Raw genomic sequence first — 20,869 nt, 5'->3', positions numbered from 1 at the left:
AACAAGCGATCCCATTGGATGAATTCGTCCAATCACATTTGCCATTTATCTGCCTCGACTTTCAAACGCACAGTACCTCAACCATGTTTTAGTATTTTTCTCTAAATGCACACGACATATATAAGCAGTCTCTATTTATTAAAATGCATAAAGTGCTTGTATACAATAAATGAGAGTGCATGACAGGCTACAGCCGTCCAACCTCCCACCACATTTCCCTCTTATAACACCATGAACCACTATTGCTCCATTAATAATTGACTATATGTACATAGCAAATACAATCTGTATCATACCTGCATTACTTTTATTTCGTGTAATTTACAACGTAACGGCGTTGCATGCTCGTAGTTTCTTTTGCACTTGATCAGTGAGGCGATACAGCGCGCGCCGCCGCATTTGCGCGTGCAATTGAAGAGTGTGCGCTCCGAGCACAGTATAACGGCTGACAGGACAAGAAAGTCCGTTTTTCTGAGGTGAAAGACTTTATTTCAGCGTACACTTACGTCACTGCCTGGTAGTTCCTATTGTGCTGGGTTTTCTGAAGTAGTCATGATTCGCCACTCATAACATAACATGCTCTAAACACGCACGCAGAGTGGAAAAGGAGGAGCGGGGGCGCGGGGAGCAAGGATCACAAATTTGAACTATATTGATATATGCGATATGGTCTAATTCCATAAAAATAAATGTTCCAGGTTGTCCTCTCTGCAACAGATCGATTCCGGTGCAGTGTCCATGCTCCGGCAGCGCCCGCGCCCGCGCCCGCGCCCGCACCCACACCAGTCACTTCCCCCCCAAACGATCCTGTACTGTAGGTGGAGCCTGAAACTGATCGTCCTCCTTGTGGTGGTAGTCAGGTACTACTGGCCTGTCCCTCACAGGCTCAAACGCGTAACCAAAATGACTCATTTTCGTGTGTATAGGACCTGCAGCTGCAGCTGCCTATATACCTTCGCAGGTCCTACCATTCCAGTGACGTCATCAGAATTGCCAGCGTTCTTATACTAACAAACGCAAGCTTTTAAAAAACGCTATAGGCCTATTGATATTTTTTTTTTTTTTTTTTTTTTTTTTTTTGTGTGTAATTTACTTTTAATTGTCATAAACAACACGTTATCAATGTTGATTCTTTCAGTTCAGTTCATCACCATGCTTTTCCAGTCAGGGGGAAAGGATTTTTTTTTCTTAGCTTTCTAGGATTTTAGACTTGACACCGACCAAGTCTATTGGCCTGTTTGCTGTTTCTATAAGCCATCCATGGAACAAACAAAACAAGCCCTGAAAATGGATAAAAGAACACATATTGTACAGACACTTGATGTTTAATCGATTAGTTAATTGCATTTGATAGATTTATGCATGTTTGGCTTGAGTTGTTGCATTTCCACTGTTCTGACCAGCAGGGGTCACCAGCGTATGGCGTTTCGAAACAACGCTTCGAACCTGTGAATCATTTTGTGAAGCAATTGGTTCAATTGATTCGAATCTTTGAAAAGAGTCGTTTCTCCCATCACTAACACACGGTAATAGAACTGCCGCTGCTCCCCCAGTCCACTAGATGTCCCTCAATCTTAGTAAATGCCTTGACGAAAACCATCGAATGAATTACCACATTCAAACAGGGAATTGTAGTTTTTTCAAACTCTAACGGTCTTTGGATAAATCTGTGTGGTTTTATTGCTCTTTATAGACATCACTGTGTAGAGTCGAGTCTTTAGAGAGGTTAAGCGGCTCATGTATGTGAGTGTGAACTGAAAGAAAGCTGTTTATCAGGATTGATCTGGAACTTTCCACGCGCGCCCCTCCCGCGCGCACCTACCCATAACCCAGCGCGCGCGTCTCCATTCTTCTCTCCAGTCCAACATGTCTATGACAGAGGGTCCGTTAACCGTGCTCGGCCAGAGGACGTCCGGCGAGTCCGTCAGGGCTCAAAACGGTGAGTCGGGAGCATGTTTGACCACTGTAAAACAAAGCGGTGCGATAAACGGCCCGGTGTGGCGATGTTTAACCGGAAGAGCTGATGCGGCCGGTGTCTCGAGCAGCACGTGCGGCTCAGAGGAACCAGTGTTAAAAACTGAACCTACAACAAAAGACGTATTCACTGTCTTGTTTTGTCGGTATTATGTTAGTTCCTTTGGTCTGCACGCTGTCGGTACAGTGATTGTGTTTCCTGACCCGGCGACGTTGGATTACCCATCACTGATACAGCTACGCATGTGTGTGACTTTATCAGATGGATGAATCAAAGCATGTGAAAATGAAGTATGAGTGATGCTGTGATGGGGAAAAGTCCTTGCTTGCACAACACGATACAGTAACGTGGAAGAAGGATATGTAATGCATGTATATATTACCATCAATGTACATAGGCTTTGGCAACTGTAGACTTTTCTGCCATTGTGTGATGCTGCATCCACGCCCCGTTTAGTGTCAGTTTTAAGCCCATAATAGGCTATAAACTGCATAAAAGCACAGACGACATAAACAAACTCTTATGTGACTTGGTTACGCTTCTCTAACCTTTTGCATTTTAACTTTGCATTAAAAAACGACAACTGTCTGCATCCTCATGTTGAGCAGAGAAGTGAAATATTCATTCATATGCTGATATTGTTTTTGTTCTTTTGCAGTCATGGCCGCTGCATCCATCGCTAACATCGTCAAGAGCTCCCTCGGTCCCGTAGGACTGGACAAGATGTTGGTGGATGACATTGGTGTAAGTTTAAACGCGCTTCCCCCTGTCAGAGTGATGTTCAGTCTCATTCAGCTTCCTCATGATGAGCCTAAGTTTAGGTTACAGGAGGCACTTCCGGTTTGGGGAAGTTCCACTTAAGTAGAATACAATAATTTCAAATCATAAAGTTGTGCTACAACCTTTCACTGATTGTTTACAGTTTAACAAAACTTTTTTTTAATTTTTTTATCAACTTTCTGATTGGGAACATTAGGAATGTAGTGATGAATATATACATATACATATATAATAGAAAATATGCAAGTTTATTTTATAACCAGTAAATCAAATTTACTAAAAAATATTACTATAAAAATTTGAATCTGCAAATAAGATTATAACTAACACGTTTATGGTTATTAAATGGCTTTTCGGAGGTAAATGTCACGTTACATTGATGATAAGCTGTTTTATTGATGTCTTTCCCTGGTTGAAACACTGATAGAGCGATTACACGACACAGGAGGTAAATTGTTCTGTATCTTTTCACATTGTTTGTGTATTTGGTGCTGTAACTAGTAGTAAAGAGTAGTGGTGTAAATCGGACCGTTCATCACGATACGACATAGATTCTCTCAGCCAGTGATACGATATTTGCCGATACCTCAAAATTCTGCGATACGATTCAATTCAGGGCTATAGCGATCGATTTATAGATATTTAGATATTATGTGCCAAGTTTACACAACCAGTTACATTTTTAGTAACTCACAAATGCAACCAAAATATATAACATGAGCATTTAATTAAACTCTTTGAAAAGTGCACACTCTCTCCCAGTTGGGACATTTACAACAGAAGAGTTAATTTGCAAAAACGGAAAACTCCGTTCTTGTTCATTTTCATAAATCATGTTTTTTTTATTATTATTTTTTATTATACATTCCAAGTAATATCAAACTGCAGCTGGGTTGTTATTATTAAGTAATAACTCAAAAAATACAGGTAACTTACTAAATGAAAAGTTAGTTTTTTAGCAAAAGCAGATAACTCAAAAAATCGTTGTTTTGGCAAAAGCAGATAACTCCACATTTCTTGTTTCAGAGTAAAAAAAAACAAGTAATTGCTATGATATATAATAAAACACTCGGTTAATCTTTGTAACGTTAATCTCCAGCTGACTTAGACGCCTGACAAACTGTTGTTGTTGTGATTAGACGCAATACAGGGATCTTTTCCCTCATCACTAACGTGCAGCTTTAACAAGCTTCTGTGAAAAAGTGTCAGCTTTTATTTTCCTCAGTTACGCCCCGAAGAAGATATCACGGGTTCATCAAGTTCGTTGAAATGATCCACCCTCGATCACTTTTAGTCCGCTTTGACGAAACCCCTCTCAGCTAAGCGTGTCTTTTCGAAGTGACTTGTCTAACCTGAATACTGCGCGCTGACGTATTGGGTTGTGTTCACAAACAGCAAGGGTGCTTGTCGGTTTCTGGTGTAAAACATGGAATTTTTGCCATGAAAATAGCTTTGAATTCTGACTCGGCACTAAAGAAAACAATCTGAATCTGTGAAGCATGAACTCGCGATGCCTCGACGGTGGACAAAACCGGCTTTTGTGACAAAACGTGTTTAGGGTTCAGTCAATCTTGTCAGGCGTCTTTTTCGAAAACTACCGTTTTAAAGACGCACCGGCAGACAGTATGGTGAGTAAACGAAAATGTGCGCTTTGGCGGAGGTGCATAGATGGCCGTTACGTGGAGATGTGGAGAGTGTCAAAATAAAGGTACCGTATATCGGTATTTTACACGTGGCATCGATGTATCGTTAGACGTTTGATCGATGTATTGTTACACCCCATGAGATGATCTGCTTGAACTGATGCGGCTTACTGATGCGATCCAAAAACACATTTATTGTTTGAGTTGTGTAAGGGATAATGTAGAGCGAGGCGGTTGTCTGATCAGGACCCTGACGCGAAGCGGAGGTATTGTATTGTATCCGCTATAACAACCCCCTCGCTCTCGCTTATTACATGGCTACCTACCAAATAAATCAATAATTTGACACAAAATATTGATTTAAAAAGGAGTTTATTGATTTAAAAACGATTGTATTGCTTCCGCTAAAGAAAATAGTCCGTTCCGTCTCTACGGTTAGAATCCTGTGTCCATAGCAACGCTCTGTTTTTCATGGCAACGGTGTGTTATCCTTAGCAGCGGTTATCAAGAAATAACACACCACATTCTACATTAGAATTAAACCAAGCCATGTAATAAAGAGTTATAAAATGGACAAACGTAAAGCACAAAGCTTTTTTATGATTATTGAATGGGAGGCGTGCTACAAATAGTGTTTGGCAAAGTTTTTCAACTAAAAACTGCATAGATTACAAGATTTCGTTGATCGAAATGAAGATCCATTGTTCTCAGTCCAGATCTAGCGTCCACACAGATGACGTGTTTCTGGTTTGTTTGCTAATGCTAGTGTGTGTTTCAGGACGTGACCATCACCAACGACGGGGCCACCATCCTGAAGCTGCTGGAGGTGGAGCACCCGGCGGCCAAGGTCCTGTGTGAACTCGCCGAGCTGCAGGACAAGGAGGTCGGAGACGGCACAACATCAGTGGTGAGGCATTTCTTACTTTAGATGAGTGTCTCTTATATACAAACTCTTCCTGTAATAGTGCCATCCATCTGGGTTGTGTCAGTGTGTGGCTATGCTAACAGGACACAGAAACTGTCTGTCGTGAACTGTGGGACGTGCAGGTCTTCCTCTGCTGCCTCCACACGTCTGACAGTACATTAGAGAATGATTGAATCTCAGAGTAGGTTTGTGTTGTTGAAACCCCTCATCTGTGTGTGTGTGTGTGTGTGTAGGTGATCATTGCTGCTGAACTGTTGAAGAGTGCAGACGAGCTTGTCAAGCAGAAGATTCACCCCACCTCCATCATCAGTGGATACAGACTGGCCTGCAAGTAAGAAACTCTTCCTGTGCCGTCTTGTTTAAGCATGATTAAGCAGGACGTGTGCGTTAATGGGTGTGATTTGCTGTGGTTCATAGGGAGGCGGTCCGATACATCAATGAGAATCTGACCATCGCCACAGATGACTTGGGCAGAGAGTGTCTCATCAATGCAGCCAAGACATCCATGTCTTCTAAGATCATTGGAGTGTATCCTTTTGCGCTGTCCATTGTGTTTCATAGTGTGGTTTTATCTTTTGTTAAATTTTTCCCCGTCATCCTTTGGCTAGCGTTACATTACATGACCACGCACTTATTCATGCATATGCTTTTTAAACCATTCATGCGTGATAAGACACAAAAAAGAGAACTCAGTGCGGTACTGGCACACACAACACACTGCTTGAACGGGTAAAAACACACAAAATTATGCCAAAATGCCCGTTTTGTCGAGTATTCTCTCAAGCACAGTTTTAAATGAGTTAAATGAAGTCTTAACTTGTTAGCCAGCTTTTGAAAACATCCCCAAAAATGGCATACCCAAACTAAAACACATACAGTTCATGAACCCTTTGCTCTAAAAGCGTAAGTATGGTCTCAGGGTACGTTTACACGACAGTGACACTCTTAAAACCGAGAAGTTATTCCTTTCAGTTTTCCCGCGCACAGACGACACCATTGTCAAAACGATCCCCATTCACACCGATCCATGAAAACGACTAAAAGCGCTGTATTCTGCTGCCAGGCCATTAGAGGGCGATGAAACACTATAGACTGAACACGTAATACGCATGTGCATGACGTCATCGTCTTCACAGATTCACGGTTTTGTTGTTTACATGGAGACAGTTGTCAAGAACTTGCACTTTGTAACCCGTTTTCTACAGTTTGCGTTTTCAGGCACCCAAAACGCTGTCGTCGTGTAAACGAACAGCCAAAACGCATAAGTTTTACGGTTTTAGCTGAAAACGGTGTCATGTAAACAGCCCTTCATTTGAAAAGCAAACATTTGGCAGTTTATTGTAAAGTCAGAAATAATTGTTATCATAAAGAATTTTTATATATATATATATATATATAAATGGCTTAATTTTGTAAAGTTAGGCTAGGTGCCAGGTGCATCTTAGGGCTAGCTAGCATGTTAGCTTAGCACACCATAAATACATGACAACTTTTGAGATTAAAACCCTTTTTGGCTCCAAACTTACTTTATACCACAAATCGAGTTTTAAATAACCTTCTGTGATCTGATGTGGCTTCTGATGTGGCAAATCAGACAGAAAATATATTCTTTTATAGTATTCTGTACAATGGTAAAGGCTATGTCAAATTAGTATTGCATTATAAATATAATCTATTATTATGAAAATACCTGAAGAGATGTATGTCTATCCCTCACAACATTACTTTCATTGGTGTTTAAAATCAGATGGCGCTGCTTTGGATAAGGTCTATTGCTGCGTTCAGTCACTTTTTGGGATTTGCAGCAAAAATTGCTTTCGAGTGTAAACAATGAAATGTTTTATACAGTCATAGGCATTTCCCTTCTGCATAAAATGAGATTGATACGCATTGACTAATCATTTGAAATCAGATGTTGTTCCTTGACGTTGTGTTAGTGATGCTGATTTCTTTGCTAATATGGTGGTGGACGCTGCCCTGGCTGTGAAGTTTGTTGATGGTAAAGGTGTGGCTCGCTATCCCATCAACTCCGTCAATGTGCTGAAGGCTCACGGGCGCAGCCAGAAGGAGAGTTTCCTCGTCAACGGATACGCTCTTAACTGCACCGTCGGATCGCAAGGTCTGTTCGCGCGCTGCTTGTTTTATTGCCGTTTGCATAGTATGTGTTAGTGTGACCGTGTAGTAAAATGTCTGGTATTTGTTTAGGAATGGTAAAGCGTGTGTCCAATGCCAAGATAGCCTGTCTGGACTTCAGTCTGATGAAAACCAAGATGAAGATGGGTGTTCAGGTGGTCATCAATGATCCTGAGAAACTGGACCAAATCAGACAGAGGTGAGGTCACGTTGCTTAAAAAAAAAAAAAAAAAAAACTTTTGTGGTTATAACTCTTCCATATATAGACGTGTCTCTGTTTGGTTTTTGGGCTGTGCAACATACATCTATGTATAACACTAAACGTTTGGGGTCTATAAGACTATCTTTTTTTAAAGAAATTAGAGCCCGACCAATATATCGGCGGGCCGATATCATTGGCCGATATTAGGCATTTTCCAAACTATCGGTATCGGCATTTATAATGGCCGATAAATGAATACTTAAAAAATAAAATAAAAGCGGACGAAACACCCTTCAACCATGTTATGAGTGTTGGCGCTGCATAGTTTGTCCACCAGAGGGCACTATACAAGGAAGACCGCTAACATCAATGAGCTTGGAAATCACAACGAACATATTCTGCCTGAATAAAGTAATGATTACTGTATTTATAACTAGCATATCTGTAGTTCCAGTCTCTGCATTGTAAAATGTAAGTTAGGCACGCGAGGAGTGAACATTTAGACATAGAGAAAAAGTATCAAACATAGCCTGTGCATAAAAGTTAGCTTTTCTTTTACACGTGTGTGAAATCCAAGTGTGCGTTGCTGACTTCGTTTAGCCGCAGCATTAACGAGTCACATAATGTATTTAGTGCATCACTAAGTAGTAGATTTTAGAAGGCAGGCAGCAAATGATGATTGAAAATGGTTTGTTGTAGCTTGATGGAATAGATGGATAGAATTAAAAGAGTGCAGGTAAAGGGATAAGCAAGTTGACATTGTAATTATAAGGTAGCTTATAACATTGACATTTGGCAGACGCTTTTATCAAAAGCGACTTACATTGCATTTCAAGGTACACATTTACAATCTTATCAGTTCTTCACACACACACACACACATACACATTATTACATAATTGAATTATTACTGTCAATATTAATAATAATAGTTGACTTTTTTTTTCAAAGGACTTTGTTTCATATCTTAAGTTTGTATTTTTATACATTATATTTATCAGAACTTCAATATATTCTGTTCTGTTGTGACAATAAATCAAACAAGTTTATTTTTAAACTGAATTATCATATTATTTTAGTAAGGCTGAGGACTCTTAAATAACGACAAATAACTAATGTTGGGGAAATCTGTTGATGTTTTGTTACGCATTTCTGGATTTTTTATTTTTTTTTATATATATCGGCCGATATATCAGAATATCGGATTTTTAAATCACCAAATATTTGTATCGGTATCGGCCTTAAAAATCCTTTATCGGTCTGGCTCTAAAAGAAATTCATACTTTTATTCAGTAAGAATGCATTTAAATTGAACAAAAGTAACAGTAAAGACATTAGTTTCCATAACAATATGAAGCAACACAACTGTTTTGATAATAATTAATAAACATTGATAATAATCAGGAATGTTTCTTGCATCAAATCCTCAGAATGATTTCTGAAGGATCATGTGACACTGAAGACTGGAGTAATGATGCTGAAAATTCAGCTTTAATAGTTTTCTGTTATTTCTATGATGGTATTTTTAAATTGTAATGATATTTCCCAATATTACAATTATCACTTTAATCAAATGAATGCAGCCTTAGGTACTGGTTTAGTTACTTTAAATAATCAGTTTCTGTAATAAAATATGAATATACAGTATATAGTGTATCAGCACTAGTGAAAACTGTTCAGGCCATGATTTCTCATGTTTTTGGAAAGTGCCAGCTCTCAATTATTTCTGATTGAAGTAAGACTGTCACAAGACTGTTTCCCCACTGGATTCCCAATTTTTATATTTTTATAAATGGCTTAATTTTGTAAAGTTAGGCTAGGTGCCAGGTGCATCTTAGGGTTAGCTAGCATGTTAGCTTAGCACACCATAAATACATGACAACTTTTGAGATTAAAACCATTTTTGGCTCCTAACTTACTTTATACCACAAATCGAGTTTTAAATAACCTTCTGTGATCTGATGTGGCAAATCAGACAGAAAATATATTATTTATAGTATTCTGTACAATGGTAAAGGCTATGTCAAATTAGTATTGCATTATAAATATAATCTATTATTATGAAAATACCTGAAGAGATGTATGTCTATCCCTCACAACATTACTTTCATTGGTGTTTAAAATCAGATGGCGCTGCTTTGGATAAGGTCTATTGCTGCGTTCAGTCACTTTTTGGGATTTGCAGCAAAAGTTGCTTTCGAGTGTAAACAATGAAATGTTTTATACAGTCATAGGCATTTCCCTTCTGCATAAAATGAGATTGCAAAATCCTCAGAATGATTTCTGAAGGATCATGTGACACTGAAGACTGGAGTAATGATGCTGAAAATTCAGCTTTAATAGTTTTCTGTTATTTCTATGATGGTATTTTTAAATTGTAATGATATTTCCCAATATTACAATTATCACTTTAATCAAATGAATGCAGCCTTAGGTACTGGTTTAGTTACTTTAAATAATCAGTTTCTGTAATAAAATATGAATATACAGTATATAGTGTATCAGCACTAGTGAAAACTGTTCAGGCCATGATTTCTCATGTTTTTGGAAAGTGCCAGCTCTCAATTATTTCTGATTGAAGTAAGACTGTCACAAGACTGTTTCCCCACTGGATTTTGTGACACTATAGGGGTTGGACCTCGATCCTCCTTTTATTTTGGCAGAACACTGCTGTTTATATCAAGACTGGTTTACAAATGCATCTCATTTCAATTCTAGTGAAATCCTGCAATCTGTCCACAATAATGTTGGAAAATGAAGCGTAACTGGCACACATTTCGTTCCCAAATGCATGTTAAACTCACAGAACATGCAGATTTCACTGCATTCATTCACTGTCACCTGGAAAACATAAGCTGACTGCGTGAGCAAAGAGTGCGCTTCGCTTTGAAACCCACAGCTCAACAAAATCAAATCACAGCATTTTGATAAGGGCACAAAGCCATATTATCACGCTTTGCACTGCGTTCATTTGACGGTTACTTTGCCAAAGCAATTGTTGCAAAATACAGCGTTAGAGAACTTTTAAGTGATTTGAAATTCACATTTTTTTCAGTTTATTATAAAGTTGTGGTAGGACAAATTAGATATTTGGAGTAGGAGTCTAGGTTATTAATGGGGAAACACTGCTGTCGTATCACTATAAATGTGCCTCTTCTGCATGTGTTCCTCAGGGAATCAGACATCACGAAGGAGCGCATTCAGAAGATCCTGGCGTCGGGGGCAAACGTGATTCTGGCCACCGGAGGCATTGATGACATGTGTCTGAAGTACTTTGTAGATGTGGGAGCCATGGCTGTGAGGAGAGTGCTCAAGAAGGACCTCAAACGCATCGCCAAAGCTACCGGCGGTCAGCTGACTACACTTAAGCTTTTACCTTCACTTAACCTTAGGTTTAGCCCTTCTTGTCTTGAAGGTGTTTTATTCTCACTGTCTGTGTTTTGACTTTCCCCCTACAGCCACTGTCTGCTCATCTCTGTCCAACCTGGAGGGCGAGGAGACGTTCGAGGTGTCCATGCTGGGTCAGGCCGAGGAGGTGGTGCAGGAGAGAGTGTGTGACGACGAGCTCATCCTTGTCAAAAAGTGAGATCATGTTCCTTTTCCGTCATCAGAACGTATCACTGACATTAGCTGGATTCTGAAGATGTGTGTTTAGGATGCCAGCCTGTTACGTCCTCCAGAGATTAATCCACACAGCCAGTTTAGTGAAAGTCTGGCTCATTATCCCCTGGTTTCACAGACAGGGCTTAAGACTAGTCCTAGACTAAAATGTAAGTCTGAGCTGTTTCCACTGAAATAAACTTGCACTGACTGATCTTAAAAATATATCAGTGCCTTTTTAGTTTTAAGATGCACATCGGTAATGTTTTTTTCTAATCATGTTTATAAAAATTACTTAAATGTCCTAATTGATCTATGGTCTAATCCTGGCTTAGTCTAAGCCCTGTCTGTGAAACCGGGCCTAAATCACTTCTGGTTCCTTTTGGTCACTTTACTTTGCACTAGCATTATCCTGCAAATGAGCGCTAAATCTTTTTAGCAGAATAATCTGTACGTCTCAAGTTAAAGAGATGCCATTGAACAGATTTTCAAAAAAATATGGAAGATAAGTCTCAAATTAAATTTGCACTGAAAGTAAAAGTTGCGTTGGTTGCATTCAGAAATCATGTAAAATAACAGTAAATAAAATGTTTGCAATGAATAATTATAATGAATGTCACTAGAATTTGTTTTATAAGCACCAAGCCCAAATTAATTTAAAGCAGAACTGGATGGTAGGTGTGTGGGAAATGCGCTATACAAATAAACTGGACGTCTCTTCACACAAACTGTGCTAGTTAAATGTGAGGAGAGAGAAAATTAAAATCAGTGTAATAAAACATTTCTATTTGAACACACAGACCAGTAATGACTTGTTCAGTTTTCCTTCCTCATCACATTTAATGATATAAATATAGGGATTAGAAGTAAGCGAAATAATAAATGTTTATACAAATAAATCCCTTGCGAAAAAGATATTGTAATTTTAAAATGGCAAATTTCAGGCCTGAGAAAACTAATTTCCCTCTCTGTATTTCAGCACTAAGGCACGCACGTGTGCCTCTCTCATCTTGCGCGGGGCGAATGATTTCATGTGTGATGAGATGGAGCGCTCGCTGCATGACGCCCTGTGTGTGGTGAAGAGGGTGCTGGAGTCCAAATCTGTGGTGCCAGGAGGTGGCGCTGTCGAGGCGGCTCTCTCCATCTATCTGGAGAACTACGCCACCAGCATGGTGAGAGCAAGTCCTTCACTGCTGCTGCGATCAAGTTCATCAAGTCAAGATTGTATTGTAGCCGATATATAAATGTCTAAATGCAACAGGCAAGCTTTTATTGTCAGAATGAATTTGAGACCAGTTTTACTGTTGTGCATGATTGCATGAATGAACACACTCCCATTATAATTGCTGCCGTGCCTGTCTTGTGCGGTTACATGAGTGTGTGTGGAAAGGGACAGATAAACAGCTCTGCTGACAGCTGCATCCGTCCTGCTCTGAACTAACACGCGCAGTTTATCATTGAGGCTTATTAACCCTCTCTAGGCCTGTGTGTGATCCGTTACAGACTATTCCCAATTCATTCATTCTCTCCATTGAGTGATTTATCTGTAAACCTTTCTAGACGGATCTACTGTTAGCACTCAGGTTACATTCATCTATACATCAGTGAGATTTCAGCTTTTATTTTATTTTTTTGGTAACACTTTACAATAATGTTCAATAGTTAACTGACATGAACTAACAATGAGCAATACATTTGTTACCGTATTTATCCATCTTTGTTAGTGGAAGTTAATAAAAATACAGCTGTTCATGTTAGTTCACAGTGCATTAACTAATGTTAACAAATACAACTTTTGATTTTAATAACGTATTAGTAAATGTTGAAATTAATATTAACTAAGATTAATAATTGCTGAAGAACTATTGTTCATTCTTAGTTCATGTTAACTAAGGTTTACCTTTTTATTGAATGAACTGTTAACCACGATAAAAGAATATTGTGGATAAAATAATAGTAAGTTACAATGGAAACAGGAGTTGTAGCAAAGTCTCTTTATTTTTCAGTATTCTGGGGGGAAACCATGGTTACTGTTGTGCTCTGTTGTTAATATACGGTAATTGTGCTTTTTAATCACTTGCTTGTGAAGTTGTGCGTATGCATATAACTATTGTGTGTGTGTGTGTGTGTGTGTGTGTGTGTAGGGTTCCCGTGAGCAGCTGGCTATTGCTGAATTTGCTCGCTCTCTGCTCATCATTCCTAAAACTCTGGCAGTCAACGCTGCGCAAGACTCCACCGACCTGGTGGCCAAACTCAGAGCCTTCCACAATGAGGCTCAGGTCAACCCCGAACGCAAGAACCTCAAATGGTTAGTGTCGCTCTCTCCTCATCACACAGGGAACCTGTTCAGGTCTTAGAAATACGACTGCGCTGTCAGACAAACATACAATCAGGAATAAAAATGGTAGTGTTTAGAAGTAAGGTTTTGGTTCACTCGCCTGAAATGGCTTTTAAATGGTATTGATGGGATTGATTCAGACAATAATTTGGAAGTGATGTGGCCTATTATGGATTAAACCGAGAGCCAGTGCAGTTTAAAAATAGATGGATTACTCTGTTTAACCCTGTTTATTTGTATTTGTGTGTGTGTGTCTGCTCTTAGGATCGGGTTGGACCTGGTAAATGGAAAGCCTAGAGACAACAAGCAGGCGGGAGTGTATGAACCCACAATGGTCAAAACCAAGAGTCTGAAGTTCGCCACAGAGGCAGCCATCACTATCCTCCGAATCGACGACCTCATCAAGCTCTACCCGGACCAGAAGGAGGGCGGGCCGTCCTACCAGGATGCTGTCCAATCAGGCTCTCTGGAGGATTAAAGCCCAGCTGCATCAGATCATCAGTTGGCTGGTTCTGGTGTCACTCCGCTCAGCTTTGTATTTATATTTGGATCCAACAGATGAGCTGTTAGTGTAGAATGTGCACTTTGTTTGCGTTACTTATTTTTTGCTGTTAACATGGCTATTTGTCGTGTGTAATGTAACAAATGTTTCTTTTTCTGCCATTTCAAAACAACAAAAATAAACCAGAATGGTGTAAAAAGGAAAATCGTTTCACATTTTGTGGTTAAAAATATTAAAACCATGTTTTGTGTGAATCAAAACCACAGAAACTGATGCTCATTTATGAATGAATGCTTATTTTAACTGAATGGACTTTATTAGACAAAGGCATTTAATATTAAATAAATACAAATACAATAAAACCAAAACAATCACACCAGTTATGCATTACCACCAACTCATTTCAAGCTACAAAACTTTCCATGCAGGAAAACTGGAAGGTGATTTATACTGCCAGGCTTTAAAACGCATAATAGACCATATGATTTACATCATTTTATTCTAAAAACTTTTAAACTGTTCACAATTTAATTTCTCAGAGGTAGTGTGAATCACCATCCACTTTTCTTCTACGGAAAACAGGCTCTTCTCCATGTAACCGGTGACATTTTTCATATTTGGTGAACTCTTCAAGAACTTAAACAAAAATCATACTGAATGTCAAGTTGTTTTGCTTTTCAGTAGTTAACTGATGTTGGCTTTTAAACATAAACATGGCCTGAGCATGATGTCACAAAGCCTACAGTCTCAAATTTTGGCAATGAAAACAGAAATATGTAGCGTCCATTTCCAAAAAAAAAAAAAAAAGGCATTTCCTGTAAAGATTTGTGTTTGCAACTACTCACCATGAACTTTCCATTAGGTCACAAATATGACCAGTTCTAAAGTTTGCAAGTAGACCGTCCCAGCAGTCATGAGGACTTCCTGACAAGTTGGATGTATTTAATGTAGTTACTTCAACTTGAATTGACCTTTTTCAGGCCAGTTTACACCGACTAGCATCTCCGTGGATCCAGTGGCATATCTGGGCATACTTGCTGGGTGTTATTCTGACCGCCACATTATAGTCCTTCTGTATCCCGTCGACATCCACCCAGTGGTGTCCAGAGAACACGCCAATCACCTTCCTCTTCCACTTCCCTTTTCCCACCTGATCCCGTAGCCTCACGTACACACCGGCTCCACTCGATCCCTTCTGTGCATCACAGTACTGGTACATCAGGTCGTTCGATTCCTCCGAGACCGAACAGAAGCGGTAGACCACTTTCCCTAATTGGTCATTATCAAAACTAGAGAAGTGGATTCTTCCAGCTGGGATGTCCTTGACCACCGGAACAACTCCTAACTCCATGAACTTCATCTTATGGGGTCGTTTGAGCTCCAGAAGTGCGTAATCGTAGTCAGCTGAGAGCTCTTTGCCTGCTCTCTTTGTCCAACCTGTTGGCACTTGAGTCAGTTTGACTCGTGTCCACCGGAAAACTGGTTGTCTGGACTGGTTTGAATCTGTGTCTCGCCTAAACCGGTTCTTCCTTTTCCTTCTGTTGTCTATAACTTTTTGAAGTAGTTGTCCTTCAGTGGCTACATCCCCTTCACCTTCTCTCCTCTTTTCTCCTCTCCTTCTGCCTCCTTGTTGGCGTCCTCCCCTGCGTTTGGAGCGAAGCTTCATGATACCCACTCGGAGCCTCTTGGCCCCTTTCAAATAGACTTGGCCATCATGGACACAGTGGGCAGAAGTCAGTACATGTCTTGGAGAAACCAAGATGCCGGAGCAACCCGTAGAGAGCTTCACTGAGGCAGAAAATGGGAAATTGGTGGTGAAGTGTTTATCTGTGATCACAAAGCGCCCATCCATGCCGTATACCTGCCGTTTTCTGCGTTTAAGGTGTCCTGTCTGGCAGACCACGGAAGAGGTTGTGTTTCTTAAATCAGTGACCCCTTGCAGTTTTATTTTGGTGAAGATGCGCGTTCCATTCTCGTAGATGGTTTCATAAGACAGGAGTCGTTCCAGCTCAGCAGGCCTCGCTTCTGGCAGCTTTCGTTGGCACTCGATCCCGCACATCACTCCTGGCTCACTTGCGTCGTCAGCAGTGAATTCTGGGCTTTGAAGCCTCACTGTGCTTTCGTCCAGGATCACTGGGACTTTAATCTGTGTCAAGTGGCAGTCATCTTCATAGTTTGTGGTAGAAGCACCAGTGGAGACCAAAGAGACAGCCACAGCCCATGCAGTCAGACTGAACAACAAAGATGGAGGGCCTGTCATTTTGCTCTTCCTGAAGATAAAGAGACAAGAGTTCAGGGGCCAGTTGCATAAACATAACAGTTATGTTAAGACTGTGTCTAAGGGTGTGTTCACACTTGGCATGTTTGGTTCAGTTAAAACAAACCCTGGTGCGATTGCTCTGTTAGTGTGGTTCAGTTGAATAAGTGTGAGCGCTGCCATCTGAACCTTGGTGTCTTCAAACAAGAGGACCGAGACGTTGAAAATATGAGTCTCAGTCCACGTACAAACAAGCTCTGGTGCGGTTCGACTGAAATATGAACAACGCGCACCAAAAGCAGATGTCACTAAAATGCTCCAGCATGTTTTCTCATCATAGTCGTGATGTTTCCTATCACAGTTCAGTACAGGATCAGAGCCGTGTCTCCTCACTGCAGATCTTCATTTGTGTGATGAGGGATTCCTGATCCTGTTTTATCTCATTTAACCATTTTATAAGCTCTTCACAAGATCTCAGCTGATCAAAATACCATCACATGAAGCTACACACTTACAACGAGCAGATTTAGCCCAGAATACAGCGTTGTTTTTGATGTTCGGTAAGTTTTGTCACAAAATATACTTAATATAAGCCAAGCAATCAGGTTGTGAACATATCCTTATACCTTTAGGTTCGCTATTTTTAGGTTCAGCGTTAAAATGCCAATGTGAACGCTAAGCGGACCAGGGCTAATGTTTTTTATTTTTTTGGTCCAAACCAAGTGAACCGAACTACAAGTTTGAACACACCCTTAAGAACTAGTATGTCCTACTTGCAGTTAGTCAGGAGTAATCAATCTTAACATTTGGTATCAAATTAGACCAATCTACGTTTTTATGTAACTGACTTAAAAAGTTATGAATAGTCTTAAAGGAAAAAAAGGATGACTGACTTGTAAGACTAGTCTCGGCAGTTTAAGCAACTGGCTCCAGGAGTGAGGCTAAAACAATGTTTCGTCATGATCAAACACCAAGGTGACAGTCCAGGCCATTGAACAGAGTAGACTTCAATATTGTGTTGGTGTCTACTCTGACGAAGCAGGTTTTTGCACTTTGTCACTTCATGTGATCGATCAGATTGCTGATTAAGTTCATTTACAATGATATACTCCTGGTATTTATATGGAAATTTAACTAGATCACTTCTGGTTGTGATAATGTGGGGATGCAAAATGTTGGTGCACTTGAGATGGCTAATGAAAATTAAAAACAGGAGGTGGTTTCTTCAACAATTGGAGTATAAAGGCAATAGAGGTCTGCTTTGCTGAAGAAAGACACTCCCATTGGCTGATCTCATCACATGAATTGCTATGCTGAAGTAGTGCCATTTTGGGGAGGAGTAAAATTCACATGTGGCTTGAACAACCATGCATTTACACTATAGAATCATAACACCACTGGAGATCATAAGAAGATGAATGCAGAAAATGTACCAAGTGTAAATACTGAACTTCCTAATGGTAGTTCTTGTAGCTCAACTAGATTGTGGCACTGTCAAGTCAAGGGTTCAAATACCATGGAATAAACAAAATTGATAAAATGTTCTCAGGAAAAGAAGAGGTAAAACAGAAATACTTTACATTTACGTTATGAAAAGATAAAAATAACTTTTGCTGTGTTAGTGCTATTGCTGAATTTATTGAGTAATGTATTACACAGAAAAGAAAGAGAATTGCATGTGCTATTTATGTATGTAATATGCAGGTACAGTTCTGGTCAGGATTATTGGCACCCCTGAAATGTGAGTACATAATTTAGAATATTTTCAGAATTCAGTGCAATTTAACCAATTTTGTATAATCAGAATATTTTAAAGACATGTCGAAAGTTATTGAACAACAACAACAACAAAAGAAGGCGTTAATATTGTGACATTAAAAATACAGACAAAACGTATGCTGGACACAATTATTGGCATTCTTTACTGATATTTGGTTGCAGAATCTCAAAAGTTTCTTGTAGCCATACAGAAGCTTCTCACACACGTCTGCTGGTATTTTCTGCCACTCTTCCATTGCTATGCATTCAAGCACTTTAGAGTTTACAGGAGTCCTTTTTGCAAAGGCAGATTTCACTCTTCCCTAAGTTTTTCAATGGGATTTAGGCCAGTTTAAAACACCTCATATTTTCCTTTTCAACGTTTCTTTGGTGCTGTTAGATGTGTGTTTTGGGTCGTTGTCCTGCTGAAAGAGTCACATCTAACAGCCCTTCACCTCAAACCTAACACATTTCACTTTAAAATGCTTCATCATTCCTTTGATACATTCAATGCCTTCAGGAGCAGAGGCAGCGAAGCCGGCCCACAGCGTGAGAGTTAGGGTGTTTTATTTTTTTCCTTACATGCTTCATTTCGCCACCTGTAAACAAACCAATGCACTGCATTTCCAAAGAGCTCATTTGGTTTCATCTGTCCAGAACATTATCCCAGACAGACTGTGGCTTATCTATGAAAGATTTAGCAAAAATTAGTATTGTCTTTTTGTTCCTGTCTTTCAATAGTGTTGTCCTCCTTGGCCTTGGCTGAAACCAGCACAGGTCAGCCTGAAGCTCTTTAAACGTCGTGTGCATGGTGGTTTTTCCCCAGAGTCACCAACCAGTTTCTACTTGGCGCCACGTCCTGGAAGCGTCTGACAGTTTTGTGACTGTGAAACTTCTTGATAACATAATGAACTGTTGAAACAGGGATTTCAAGATCTTTGCCAATTGCCTTGAAGCCTGTTTTCTGAATAATGTTTCTGAATATCATGCATTGCTGATGCACTCGGACAGCTTTTCTCCATCATTGTGAAAAAGAAACTGGAAACAATCAGCCCCTTTTTATGTAGTAAACCCATCATTCATTGGTTAAATCAGATCATATCAACAGATGAGTTTTATTTGTTGTTGTTTTTTTAATTATTATATTGTTTAAGGAACTAATTAATCAAAAGTGTGCCAATAATTGTGTCCAGTCCTTTTGTTGTTTTTCAATAACTTTGGACCTGTTTTATGATTATACATAAATTGGTTCAGTTGCATTTATTTCTGAAGATATTATAAATTCTGTACTTAGAATTAAGGGGTGACAATAATTATGTCCAGGACTGAAGGTAGCATACAGATTTATATACATACATACATACATACACACACATATGTATGTATATATTTTTATTTTGGCTAAGGGAATTTTTTCATAATTTTTAATTTCTAATCAAGCCATAACTTATATTAAAAGCGAATTTGTCATATTATTGCTGAATTAAACATGAATAATGCAGAGTAGACAATTCTTTAAGGATTAGGCTCTTGTTATTGCTGAATTTAAAGAGTAGCCTAATTCAGTGAGAAAGGGTTAAGCGAATCACTGATATTTCTGCATTTAATATATAAATAAGGCAATGAGTAAACACTATTGTGAAAATATATGGATTACCCGTGTTATTAGCCTATTGTATTGAACTGTCTCCACCTAATTGGCACGTTTTTCGATGCATGTTCCTAATTTACATTGGCATTTAAAAAAAAAAAAAAAAAAAAGTTTTTAAAATAAGAACTCACCCTCAAACTTGATGAGAGAAGAAAACTGGGGACTCTTCTGTAACTGCATGTACTATCCAAGTGTTTTGACAAGGATCGGATCGGTGTGTTGAGGAGCAGCGCGCGCTGTGCTGTGAATGATGCACGAGACCGTTCAGAGAGAGAGAGAGAGAGAGAGAGAGAGAGAGAGAGAGAGAGAGAGAGAGAGAGAGAGAGAGAGAGAGAGAGAGAGAGAGAGAGAGAGAGACAAAAACGAGTTATTTGTGGCAAGCACACCCAAGCCTTTTAAACGAGGCTACATGCAGCTTTATATATATAGTATATATAGCAGCTTTATATATATATATATATATATATATATATATATATATATATATATATATATATATATATATGTATAGTTGAGATTTATCTTAAAAAAAAAGTTTTACCAATGTAAGCCTATCATAAAGTAAATAATACAAATTAAGTTGGACTCTTCTTCACACACTCTAAGATTTATTTTTGCATAGCCAAGGCTAACTGTAAAGTGCATTATTGTAGGCTAACCACGCATTGTCTATACTGGCCTATGTACGGCTTGATTGGAAATAGGTAAATATCACTTTTCAGTGTGTCATGTACAAACAAGTACAGTAACTTCCGAGGGAACAAAATATGGAAAAATAGTTTTTGTTGTGAGCGCCAATTGAAAAACAGTCGTAAGTGTTTTTTTTAAATGTATAGCCTATAAAACGTTGTCATTGTTTAGATCCCAGTTTTCAACATGGATGATGGATCTTCATATTTGAATAAATGTCTGGGTCCAGGAAAACGTTAAACCACTTAAATCTATACATAAAAGGCATTTAAAAAGTAATTGATGAAGGCAAAAAGTTTCTAAGAGGGTTTTAATGTGGCCTTCAAATACACTGTGTGTGTAACCAACTACAGATATTTAGACATAATTATCTTTGCTCTCTGTCCACTGTTTCTCTCTCCTTTTCATCTTACCA

The 20,869-nt window shown here is 39.2% G+C and overlaps 2 protein-coding genes across 2 annotated transcripts; one reads left to right on the top strand and one right to left on the bottom strand.

The window, feature by feature from the left end:
• Positions 1 to 1,583: 1,583 nt before the first annotated feature.
• tcp1 (t-complex 1) lies at positions 1,584 to 14,303 on the top strand. Its single transcript, XM_079848482.1, has 12 exons — positions 1,584 to 1,939; positions 2,634 to 2,719; positions 5,177 to 5,305; positions 5,557 to 5,654; positions 5,741 to 5,851; positions 7,261 to 7,442; positions 7,529 to 7,655; positions 10,832 to 11,007; positions 11,117 to 11,240; positions 12,238 to 12,430; positions 13,403 to 13,566; positions 13,861 to 14,303. The coding sequence occupies exons 1-12, from the start codon at positions 1,867 to 1,869 to the stop codon at positions 14,072 to 14,074; spliced, it is 1,677 nt and encodes a 558-aa protein (XP_079704608.1). The 5' UTR covers positions 1,584 to 1,866; the 3' UTR covers positions 14,075 to 14,303.
• Positions 14,304 to 14,373: 70 nt separating this feature from the next.
• On the bottom strand, positions 14,374 to 20,016 carry LOC307145393 (inactive serine protease 35). The gene is made up of 2 exons (XM_079848490.1): positions 19,896 to 20,016; positions 14,374 to 16,368 (listed from the first exon to the last, which is right to left on the bottom strand). The coding sequence occupies exon 2, from the start codon at positions 16,356 to 16,358 to the stop codon at positions 15,075 to 15,077; it is 1,284 nt and encodes a 427-aa protein (XP_079704616.1). The 5' UTR covers positions 16,359 to 16,368; positions 19,896 to 20,016; the 3' UTR covers positions 14,374 to 15,074.
• Between the last annotated feature and the right edge of the window lie 853 nt (positions 20,017 to 20,869).

This window comes from Squalius cephalus (genome assembly GCF_949319135.1).
Source record: "Squalius cephalus genome assembly, chromosome: 18".
Lineage (NCBI taxonomy): Eukaryota > Metazoa > Chordata > Actinopteri > Cypriniformes > Leuciscidae > Squalius > Squalius cephalus.
The sequence above is the reverse complement of the archived record's forward strand: the minus strand, read 5'-3'. Positions and strand labels throughout refer to the sequence as shown.